This window comes from Erigeron canadensis, chromosome 2 (assembly GCF_010389155.1).
Source record: "Erigeron canadensis isolate Cc75 chromosome 2, C_canadensis_v1, whole genome shotgun sequence".
NCBI lineage: Eukaryota > Viridiplantae > Streptophyta > Magnoliopsida > Asterales > Asteraceae > Erigeron > Erigeron canadensis.
Window position 1 is genome coordinate 26,619,875 of NC_057762.1, and position 12,783 is coordinate 26,632,657.

The 12,783-nt window shown below is 32.3% G+C and overlaps 1 protein-coding gene across 1 annotated transcript; it reads right to left on the reverse strand.

Moving 5' to 3' along the window:
- Positions 1–114: 114 nt before the first annotated feature.
- LOC122586875 (actin-7-like) lies at positions 115–3,165 on the reverse strand. The gene is made up of 5 exons (XM_043758889.1): positions 3,082–3,165; positions 2,401–2,470; positions 1,913–2,306; positions 907–1,520; positions 115–365 (listed from the first exon to the last, which is right to left on the reverse strand). The coding sequence occupies exons 2-5, from the start codon at positions 2,458–2,460 to the stop codon at positions 300–302; spliced, it is 1,134 nt and encodes a 377-aa protein (XP_043614824.1). The 5' UTR covers positions 2,461–2,470; positions 3,082–3,165; the 3' UTR covers positions 115–299.
- Positions 3,166–12,783: the final 9,618 nt, after the last annotated feature.

Sequence of the window (12,783 nt, forward strand, 5' to 3'; positions counted from 1 at the left end):
GCAATGGCAGAATCATGTGTGCTAGCTCATTTGAATATGGCAACAAAAAGGCATATAATAAGATTATATTTATATCTGGAAAGATTATAAACAAAATATAGAAAAGCAGAAGACTTAATAATAGGTTCTAAAATGAGATTAAAATAAAAGAATTGTGGAACGTACAGAAATCATATTTGTGCTCTCAATGTCATTACCGAACTCTTGAAAAACAACATATAGAATAAACACAGAAGAAGAAAGTTAAAAGCAAATGTTGCAAGCTGCGCATCTTCAAAACAGCATCTGAAATGCACCAATCAGAAGCACTTTCTATGCACAATTGATGGTCCAGACTCGTCATACTCGGCCTTGGCGATCCACATCTTCAGTTACAAGTAAAAAACTCAAACTTAGAAATCTTGAAGATCAACAGTCAGGAAAGATTATTTATTTTCTGGGGTTTGATTTCAGCTTACGAGTATTCTCCATTGTTAAGAAAAGTACCATCTTATTCATTTTTCCATTTCAAATTTCAAGATGATTTGACACATTTGACTAGTTTACTTGTATAAGGAGCGATTTGGGTTTTGTTTTTATCTCTAACAGGTCAAACAAGTAAAATGAATCAAACACTAAAAAGGTCAAACAAGTCATCATAAGTTAAAAGTAGCCCAATGTGGGTATTCAATGCATCACACTTGACAACTCGTTATAACAAAAAAAACTTTATAACTCAAGGCAAGAGTGTTTCAAGACCAATTTCAACCTGTACAAAAATTACCCAAATTGACCCTTTACCCGACCAGACCTGCAAATTTTGTTACCTTTAACTTCAATAAATAGAGCCTTTACAATACTTTTAAGACACTTAATCAGATACTTCACAAAGAAATTAAAAAGTATCACAGTAGTTTGAAAACGAACCTGCTGAAAGGTACTGAGAGAAGCCAGGATCGACCCTCCAATCCAGACACTGTATTTCCTCTCAGGAGGTGCCACAACCTTGATCTTCATGCTGCTCGGAGCTAATGCGGTAATTTCCTTGCTCATCCTATCAGCAATACCGGGGAACATGGTTGAACCACCACTGAGTACAATGTTACCATACAAATCTTTCCTGATATCGACATCACACTTCATGATGGAATTGTATGTGGTCTCATGAATACCCGCTGCTTCCATTCCGATCATGGATGGCTGGAACAACACCTCTGGGCACCTGAATCTCTCAGCACCAATGGTGATGACCTGTCCATCAGGAAGCTCAAAATTTTTCTCGATAGTAGAGCCCGAGTTGGCAATCTCCAGCTCCTGTTCATAGTCAAGAGCAATGTATGCTAACTTTTCCTTCATGTCTCTCACAATTTCCCGCTCTGCTGTTGTAGTGAACATATAACCACGCTCGGTAAGAATCTTCATTAATGAATCAGTGAGGTCACGTCCTGCCAAGTCCAGACGCAGGATAGCATGTGGAAGAGCATATCCTTCATAGATAGGAACTGTGTGACTAACACCATCCCCTGAATCTAGCACAATACCTGCAACACAATAGAACAATGGAAATTACAATTTCATTTGATAGAGAAACAAACTAGAAAGGTCTTTGTATTCTCATTTAGATATATCTAGGAATTTTGAGCTATATAGTCACATAGATAGAAGCAGCATCTGTATATGCAAACATTAAAAACTTTTAATTGCCACTTAAATAATCACATCTAAAAGAAGAATCCAAACACCACTCGTAATAACTAATCAAGGCTGCATTAGTCGACTTGAAATATACTTATTAAGTAAAGATTATCAAAGAATCTTGTGGATCCAAATCAATTGTTTGATTAATTATAAATACTTCGTTTCAGCTTAGAATATTCGCATAACTAAGTACCCATAGCATTTCACATTGAATAGCTCGGTAAGGAAAGCTTACCGGTCGTACGGCCACTGGCATACAAAGAAAGAACAGCCTGAATGGCCACATACATAGCAGGGGTATTGAAGGTCTCAAACATGATCTGAGTCATCTTCTCACGATTAGCCTTAGGGTTCAAAGGTGCTTCAGTTAGAAGAACCGGGTGCTCTTCTGGAGCAACACGAAGCTCATTGTAGAAAGTGTGATGCCAGATCTTCTCCATGTCATCCCAGTTGCTGACAATACCGTGCTCAATCGGGTATTTCAAAGTCAAAATACCTCTCTTAGATTGAGCCTCGTCACCAACGTACGCATCCTTTTGTCCCATTCCAACCATCACACCAGTGTGACGTGGTCGCCCAACAATACTCGGAAAAACAGCCCTTGGTGCATCGTCTCCTGCAAATCCAGCCTGCAACACAAAAAACGTAACTTTATTTACTCCAAACAAAGCTAAAAACTTCAAACATTATCAATCAACAATATAACAAAACTACAAAACACACCTTGACCATTCCAGTTCCATTATCGCACACGAGTGGCTGAATGTCTTCACCGTCTGCCATCTTATATTATCTACATAACATATCACATCATAAGCTACAATACCATAAAATGCACCAGATCTTCAAAAAGCTATATCTCCAAAAAAAAAACACTTTTCTTTCTAACAACATTATCCACACAACAAAGAATATTTCTCGATCAGTCGATCGAGACTTAAATACCCGAAAAACGAAGTAACGGCTCACCCAGATACCACTAAGACCAAATAACTTAACACACTAAAGATACATATAATAATTCTATATCTACTTGATCTTTTTTTTTTATATAAAAATGCAAAAGTATACAAAATCTAACATAATGTAACAAGTAGTATCATATAGTGTACTGTCACTTTGAATTAGCTAATTACAATATTATTATAACTTATATAAATCTACTTAACTAAAGTTTTATTAACATTTAAACTAACTTTCATTATACATATTAGATAGATGATCAAACATTATATAACAAAAATCTAACACATTACATATACAATCAACAATCTAACTAAATTTGTACATATACACAATATATATATATGCAAGAATGTAGCTATATACTAAGATATATGATAATAAATATATAAAGAAATTGTAACAAAAATGATGATGAAAAAAAGTAGAAATAGTATGTACCTGATGAAGAAAGGAAAACCCTAAAAAGATGGCTGTAAATGTGGAGAGAAAAGAAAGGATATTTGATTTTGTGTTTTGTGGGTGTGTGTGTGTTTATATGAAGAAAGAGATGTGATCTGGGCCGTTGATTTGTTAATAATGTACGAGGTGGATCACACGTCTTTGGTTGTCATTGGGCCCATGCCCATTCCAGCCTCTCCACTCATTCATTTCGTTTTATTTATTTTAATTTTACTAGTATTATTTTTTTATTTCTGTATGTTTTTGAAATTTTTGGGGTGTTATTTTAATTATCCAAAATGAATGAATATTTTTTCTGGTCCAACTGTTTTTTTCCGTAGTTAATTAACTCCATTATCTTGCTATTTGTACAAGCTATACACTACACATAACATGAGCCTTGATGAAGTTTGTTATAGTTTTAAGTTGATTCTGAAACACTGTCAATATGATTTAGTCGTCAAACGTGTTAATGTATTTATAAAAGGTCTCAAATTCGAATGTAACTAAATAAACATCTTGAGAGTAATAAAGAAAATTGTTTGGAAGAAGTATCATGGATAGTCCGATTAAAATACAAGTTTTCAATAACTTTTACATAGAAAAGTCATCCATTTGACGATTGTAATTAGGGTTGATCATTGATGATTATGTTTATCAGTCTAAGTTTTATTTTTAACGGTTTATAATCAATCGAGTCTAGTAATCATATATTGTGTGACAGGCCTCTTAATAATCTTGATAATGTCTTTCCTTCATATCAAGTGTAATTACTAATTTTATCTCCTATCTTATCATTTGATTACACCATTTGTCATAATCATATTATTAAAAGGATTAATCATTTATCTAATTGTTTGAATTAGATTAAGATCCTCTAAAGTTATGATAACTTTATAGGTAAATTTTAGAGGATCTCAACTTTTGAATTGAAATCAAGGGTTAAAATTCAAAAATCAAGTTTGAATCTTGATCTTTGATTTTAATCCAAAGGTTATGATCCTCTCAACTTTACCTATAAAGTTTTCATAACTTTAGAAGATCCTAATCCGTTTGAATTACTATTTACGTTTGTTATTATTTATGATTGTCGATATTATTAGACTATTTGCGTATTCCACCCTAATATATGTCCGTATTAATATAGTTTGATCCACATACGATGAACTTATAATAATATTTATATGTGTGTAAAACCAAGTAAGACTGACATAACAAGTTACACGAAACCTGTTAATACACGAACCTATTAAGCTCAAACACAAACATGACCTGTTAACTAATCGTGTCATTTTTTTCAAACAAGAACACAACACAAAAATTAACAGGTGCGCATGTTAAGAAACCTGTTAACATATATTTTATAGAATTCTTGATTAATGTATAAAAAAATCTTAACGATATAAAAACTCTTGCAAATCTGAACTATTATATAACGATAACAATCCTTACATTACAAAAGTTCATAAACATCTTACCTTATAAAAATCATATATCAAATCATAATAATCAATTCTTAATATTTTATATATATGGATAACGTTAACAAGTCCAGATTTATTAAGACACGAATTTTAACAGGTCTGGACCTGTTAAGGTCAAACACAAAACCTGTTAAGAACATGTCGTGTCGTATTAACAGGTTTTGTGTCAAAATTGTCGGCCTTAAAACTAAGTGAAAAAGTGTTGTTGTCATAAGCACGTTAGTTTTAAGTGTTAATATGATAGATAAGGCGGTAAAATAGAGGAAGTGAACATAATGTTGGATTCCCTGTAAAGTCATTATGGCCATTGGTTGGTCAAAAAGAATGTCGACTCTCTATATTTGCAAAATCATGGAAGATCCAACTCCCATGTGTCGTATGAATTATGATATTAAATAACAACTTTATGTAACTGTCATTGATCATTGCGTTCGACACAAAGTTTCATTATTGTTGGTTTATAAAATGTTATGCTTTAAAACATATAGCATATAGGCATATTTTTAATTGTATGTCATGAACCAAATCAATAGGCAAGGTTTGTTAATCAATCTGCTTTATGACATATCCGTAAGTATTGTTTATCGACTAATGCAATAATTGTAGAGATTATGTATCACAGAGCATATTGATAACTATTTTCCCAATACACGAAGAGACAATGATAGATCCAAAATTCCAAATAGAAATTGACCTTTTGTCATGTCGGATGAATCCAAGTAGACTTGTTAAATAGCAAGGTATCTACGACGGTGACAATTTTTTGTTATGACGTTCAAATTTGTGTGCACAAATGATGTTCCTTGGAAGATGGAGAGAAAGATGAGGGGTAAAGGGGTGGAATAGAATTGAAAATATCGAAGTGAAAATATTTTGAAAGTAATAGAAAATTGAAAGTGGTTTTATTGATAAAAATAGTGTAGATCAGCTTTAAAAAATGGATAAGTGAAATCATTTTTTAATTTAATATTCATAAGTTACTTAAATGGATATAAATATGTGTCTAATGCTATATTTTGTAGTGAAAAATGCCATTTGGATAGGTATATATCGGACTTTGAGAAAGAACGATAGAAGCTATAACCAAAGTAGATTGATAAAAAAAATCAATTTAGCATTTGTGTAGTCTGTGTTCTCGAGTTTATATGTAAAGAAAGGGTAAAAAAGATAAGAGGGTTAAATGAAAAAAAAGGAGTGAATTTTCCTTCTTTCCAAATCATCCCAAAAATAGGATGAAAATATCTTAAACAAACTTTATAGAATTCTCTTTTCAAATCTTTTCTCTTTTTTTCTTAAATAAAACTCAAGAACCTAAATATTTTTAAAATCCTTCACAATTTTTTCTTTTCACTTCAAAACAAAACTCAAAAACATACCTTAAATGTAAACGGGGAAAGAGGCGAGGGGAGTGGGTTGACAATAATGTAGAAAAAGTCACTCAAGTGGGGCGATGGTAGAAGAGGACGGCAAGAAATTATTTTTAAAAATTTTCATGTGAATATATAAACACGACTAGAACCTACGATGTGTAGTGTGTACAATCGGTTTGTCATAGTGCTATACCCAAACTAACCTATAACCATTAACAAATTTATACATAAGTTTCAATTTCACACATATACAAAGTTACTGAATATTCGTGGTCCATTTATAATCTGAATTTTATGTTGGAACTATATTAATGTGACTGTCATTGACTATTTATCTTTATTGATGTGTGACAATAATTTTTATGTCTAGTAAATATATAATGACGTATTTACTCTTAAAAACCAACTGGGTTGGATCAGTGGTTGGAGCCCTTGCCTCTGGAGACAGAGGTCAAGGGTTCGATCCCTATACCCAGCAAGGCTGGAGGTCATTTTCTACCTATGGTAGAACATGGAAGCAGTCTCTCTACCTTTGGTAGGGGTAAGGTTGTCTACATCTCAACCTCCCCCATACACCATCGAAGACGGTATTGGGACCCAAAACCCGTGGAAGACGGCATTGGGAGTTACTTACTTACTCTTAAAAACATACGATAAGGTTTTTTCCATTAGGTGATTGGAGTTATGAGGACTAACGGTGCACATATAAAATACCAAAGGGTTAAAGGTGTAAATACACTCATTATAAATAGAGAGTAGTAATCCTAAATTAGAGACTAATCTCACTTTAACGTCTTAGATTCGTGTGTGTATTTCCTCTGTAATTTTGGTATAACTCTAGCCGAAATCTTCATCCCATTAATTACAATAATCTTGTTTTAGGAACACAAAATCAATAACAACTATGTTTAATGCTCTTACAAGTTCTATAATACGATCAAAGATAGATTATAACTTGAATTGAATCATGTTTATTCTAACATTTTATATAATAAAAAATGCCACTCTATAAAAGTAGTCATTAATCCATCTGCTTTTTGATATGATTTCTCAATATACTGTCTAATCGAAAATGTAAGATTCAATTTAATTTCTTCCAAAGAATAATCCATCATACACAATAATGCATCATTGCACCACAAATCTACCTTTTTAGTACGCCCAAATAGCCAACTACCCTCCAACACACCCTTGTTCCCTTCAAGACATATCTATGTAAGAATCTTAAAAAACACACAAGTATGTGTCAAGTGGTGTAGGTGGAAAATTTTAGAAGATAAGGACTTAAAGTGTTAAGTATTAAAATAAGGGTTTATGGTGTAAATTAATTCATTAAGGGCAAAGTTGTAAGTAAGTAACTGCTCAGTACCGCCTTCCGCGGGTTTTGAGCCCCAATACATCAACGGTGTATGAGGGAGGTTAAGATGTAGGCAGATCTTACCTCTACCTAAGTATAGAGGCTGCTTCCAGTTTCTACCTAAATGGTAGAAAAGGCCTCCAACCTTTGCATGGGATAAGGATCGAACCCATGACCTCTGTCTCTAGAGGCAAGGGTGTTTACCACTAATCCAACCATGCTGCTTCATTAAGGGCAAAGTTGGTAATTTATAAAACTCTTTCCATAGTGGGTTTTTATTAAGGGGCAATTTAGTAATTTCGTATGTGACATATGAGTAACTATTTCTATATTGAGGGGGGTGCATAATCTTTATAAAGGAGTACGAGCATGGTACCCGCGCAATGCGGCGGCGGTAACGGCGACGACGGTATAGTGGGGTTGGTGACGCGTGGTGATGACATCGACAATTGGTGTCGAGTGGTGTAAGTTGATGTTAAGATAATAGAATTATTTTATAAGATAAGGACTTAGAATGTAAATTAGCAAGATAAGGGTTTAGGATGTAAATTAATTCATTAAGGGCAAATGTGATAATTTATAAAAACCCTTCCATAGTAGAGTGTTTATTAAGGACATTTTGGTAATTTTATATGTGACATTTTGGTAACACTTTCCATTTTGAAAGAGTGTATAATCTTTAATAAGAAGTATAGATAGATAATTACACAAACTGGTCAATAGTTTTTTATTTATTTTCTGTAGGTGATTAAAATATAATAAAAAGATGCTCACAGCCAGGTAGATAGTAAATCTTTTTCTTTCTCCAATCCCATAGTTGTCAATCTTGCCTTTATGTTTTAGGAATGTCTTTCATCATATCCCCCACCTTCATCCCACTACACCCAACCCATTTTAGTGATTTTACGTTTGATGGTTACTCCTCCTACATTATACCAAGTACTAGTCTTAATATCCTAAAGTACGGATTACTTATAGATATGTTATATGATCATTATTTAAATATATTAAACAATTGCTATGCCCCTTTGTATGTGTTGTTTTTAAGTATTGGTGAATTTTATTCATTAAATAAAGAAATTTTATATTTACTATAGATTTAAGCATACGTGCAAATGTGCAATTAATTTTAAGTGGCTAATAGAAAATAAAATTTAATTAATGACGTGAAATTAGAACTTTCAAGATTTGTAGAATTGATTAAATTGCATATTTGATTAATGATTTAAAGATACGTAGATACGTACACATATATATAAAAAAAAAGAAAATGCTAAAGGAAGCCCTTAGAGCTTCACTTAACGTACATAAAAAGTTTATACATTTTCATATTAAATGCCCCCTTGAATTTATGGCAAATGTACAACTAATTAATGCACCTTAACGAAAGCACTTAAGACTTTGTTTAGCAAAACCCATAAAAAAAAATAGCTAAGTTTTATATATGAGCTGGAAAAGGAGAAGGATTATTAAGATTCGTTAATTGAAAAAGTTTCCATAATTACTTATTTAATTTATTTTTAGTTTAATTTGTAGACATACTATATGAATATTATTAATAAGGAACTAAAAAATCAAAAAGTATACGTGTCGCGTAAGACTCGTGCCAAGTGTTACTTAAATAATGTTACAATTCTATTTTAGTTTATTGAAAAATATCTAAGATCGATTAACAAAAAAGTATATAGCTAAATATAGAGATAGTTTATTTATATTATAAGTAAAACAATGAAAAAAATTGGTGGGCAAATTGATGAAGCTATATGTAAGCACTTTTATCATTTTTGGTAGGAGTAGTTATCTAAATTAAGTATTTTTTTTACCCTTTAGACCGAAAGGAGTGGTAAAGACTCTTGCCGATTCTCGCCTCTTGTCACCCAAAGTCGCCCCCCACACCACCCCTCTTGCCCGACTTGTGTTTTGTCCGACCTCCACAGCTCGCCCCTTTGTGCTCCAAAGTCAGCCAAAGTCGCTCTGAACATCACCCCCCTCGCCGACTTCTCCCAGATCCACCCTTTTTTACTTTTTTTTACATGCAACACTTCCCTACCCCACATGCCACATGGCACAAGTCGCCCCACTTTCTAAAATCCACCCATTTCCACCTTTTTTAAGGGGCAACTCTTCTTGCACCACATAACACATGGCGCAAATCGCCTCTCCCTCTCTTTTTCCCCACACCTCTTAGTCTTAGTTGTAAAAGAGGAGACTTAGAATAAAATTGTATAAAAACTTGAGTTTCAATCGTGTGATTTTAAAATAGTTGGGTTCTTCTTAAGGAATCTTAACTTTATTTTAAAATTCGTTGTCAAGGAAGCAAATTACACATACGGCGTAAAATAATAAAGGTATCGGGCTTTTCAGTTTAAGTTTCTTGAGAAGATGGGTCTACGAGACTATGACTCAATGTATATTATTGTGACCGTTTCCAAATTTCGTCCGTAATCACCCCACGATGTTTACCTACATTCGAATAATTTCCATATAACTCGATTCCATATAAGAGGCATCAAACAAACCACAATGTTCTCAATCACAAATCAGCAAACAATATTAGTTTAATGTCAATTGTTTATATATACAGAATGAAATAAAAATATAAATTACAGGTGATAGGGGACTCTTATTTTGATAACCCATTTTTTTTAAGAATTGTGAGAACTCTTAAATTTCATATTGAAACACATGTTTTTTTTTTGTTATTCACATGCAAAATGTTGTAAAAACATATGTTGTAGAACATATGTTATTCACATGTTTTTTTTTCTTCGAAACCTTATATATTGTTTGTCACATGTGAACAAAAAAACGTGAACAAATTCATTCACAAGTTCATAAAAGGCTAATTTAAAGGTTTCTTGGAAAAGTTTTTTATACAACATATATTTTTATATCATTTCACATATAAATGAACAAAAAAAAACATGTGAACAAATATATAATTTAAGAGTTCTCATAGTTCTTAAAAAAAATTGTTCTCAATTTAAGAAAACTTAAAGGTGATAAATCCGTTGTCTTTTTGAGTTTATAATGGATACTAACTTATGGCTACTTAGCAACAGATTTTGGCTATTTCGAATGGAATATACCATGGCTAATGGTAGACTATCAAGTTTCGTATCCATTATACTAGAAATAATCGAACACAATACATTTGAGCCGAATGAATTTAAGGTATTTAACAAAGACGAGCATGGTACCTGTGCAATGCAGCGACGGTGGTGGGAAGACAGTCTAGTGGTATCGGTGATGGTACTCTTGGTGGTGGTGGTGGCTGTGTCAAGTGGTGTAGGTTGATGTGATTGTGATAGTGGAAATTTTTAAAAGATAAGGTTTTAAAGTGTTAATTATTAAAATAAAGGTTTAGAGTGTAAATTAATTCATTAAAGACAAATTTGATATTTCATGAAAAATCTTTTCATAGTGGGTGTTTATTAAGGATAATTTAGTAATTTCATATGTAATAATTTTTTAAAAATGAAGGTTAGTGATAATCTTTGTAAAGAGTATAGATATACGGCTAATATGTTGGAAAGGGGCACTAATGATTGTGTAAAAGAGGGAGGCTCCAAAGTTGATTTTTTATTTCAATATATGTACATGTATTGTAAATCATTTTGTCAATGAGTAAATCATTTTGTCAATGCAGTAAATTTACACTAATCAATGTAAAATCATTCAGTCAATGATCATATAATACTCCAAAGTTATCTTTTTGTTTCAGTTAATTTAGTTGTACTCGAGAGATAGATGCTTATACACTGATATGTATGGATTCTCGATCGGAATCAACACATCGACCATTTGTTACTTACACATGGGTGGTGTAGTAGTAGTGTGATCATTTAGATGGGTTTGTTTCATGGACCATTCATCAACCATTAATTGGGCCATTTATTGGACTGTTTATTTGTTTGGGATATCGGTGAATAATGAACATATTCTCAGATATAATCAAACTCTGAAAGACGTGTAATCATTTTCAGATTGAATCAATTTGGCGGTTCACCCAAACTATTCAATCAGATACAATTAATAGAATTTAGAATTTTCTGTGTATTGTTATTTGAGAGCGTATGAACTAGAAAAGAGATAAAAGAAGAATGTCTCGACCAACAATTCTGTACCGTTCTTATTAATCAGACCCATTAACTGCCTTTTGGCAGTTAATTACATAAGTTTCGAGTTTGGCAAAAATAGTCCCTTAAGCTCGACCCCAGCCAGGGGCTCTGCCCCCGGACCGAAGCCCCTAAGATCATAATAAATTCAAATAGGCGTACACTCCGCACATCCAACATTATGACAATAATGATCAAAACACGTTAATCCAATTACACTAAAATATCCAACATTATTTTGAATCAAAATGCATCTCCAAAGCTTCCCTTGCATAACTCAAGAAATTAACTTGCAAGTCGACTTCACCTTAAGCTCATGATGACCATTATGAAGCACAACAAACTTTCCATAGTGTTTGAATTTCTTGCAATTTTAACTTGCCCATTATGTGAGATGTAAATTAAGTCAATCGGTCTAGAAATTCATATAAAAGTTGGTCCAAGCAACTTATTTACTTTGACAAAGAGAATAAAAGTTATTTGCTAGTAATATTTTGGAAACAATTTTTCCAACAATTATCTTTTAGAGTTAACTACACGGATAGTGGCATAGTGCATTTGTTTTGTTACGTTTTTAGTTTCCGTACTACTATGAAGTCAAATATAATAGGAATCCTTATTGTTGTGTTTTATCACAATTACATCGGGCATGTTAATAAAAAAGAATGACTATAACGACATGCACGAGACAAAATGACGGGGACGAACTCGAGGATAATTATTAACTCCTGAAATGCAATTGGGACAATAAAAGGCTTGGATCAAGTTATGTAGACACAAGTCAAAGATTTGATTCTTATTCTTTACAAAGTCAGAATGTTTTTTTTTTTATTTATTATTATTTTTTTTATTTTTTATATTGAATAGTTACTAAAAACAGCTTTTCTACTTTAGGTAAATATAAGCTTGTTTATATTTCGATTTCCATCATATACCGTCAAATATGGTATATGAACGTTATTGATAATCACTTTTAATGTAACTAACACGGTCTAATGATGGTGGTGACTGGTGGTTTCGACAGTGACTTTTAGTAGTGGTGACAATGTCAAGTGATATATGTTAATGCAAATGTAATTAATGTAGAATTGCCAGTAGAGATATTATAAAAAAAAATTAAAATTTAAAGAATAAATTAATTCATTACAAATAAATTAGATAATTTTTTATAAATATATCAAATGGAAAGGACAATATATGTTTTTTTTTAAGGCTTTTATAAATAATAACCCTTATGCTAGCAAGTTGCTAGACAAACCCAGAAGTACAATTACACAAAAATGTACCAATAAAGAAAATCAATATACAAATGAAACACAAATTTGATCCGGATCTTAACTGTAAGAGCATTAAAATGGATTAAAATAACCTAT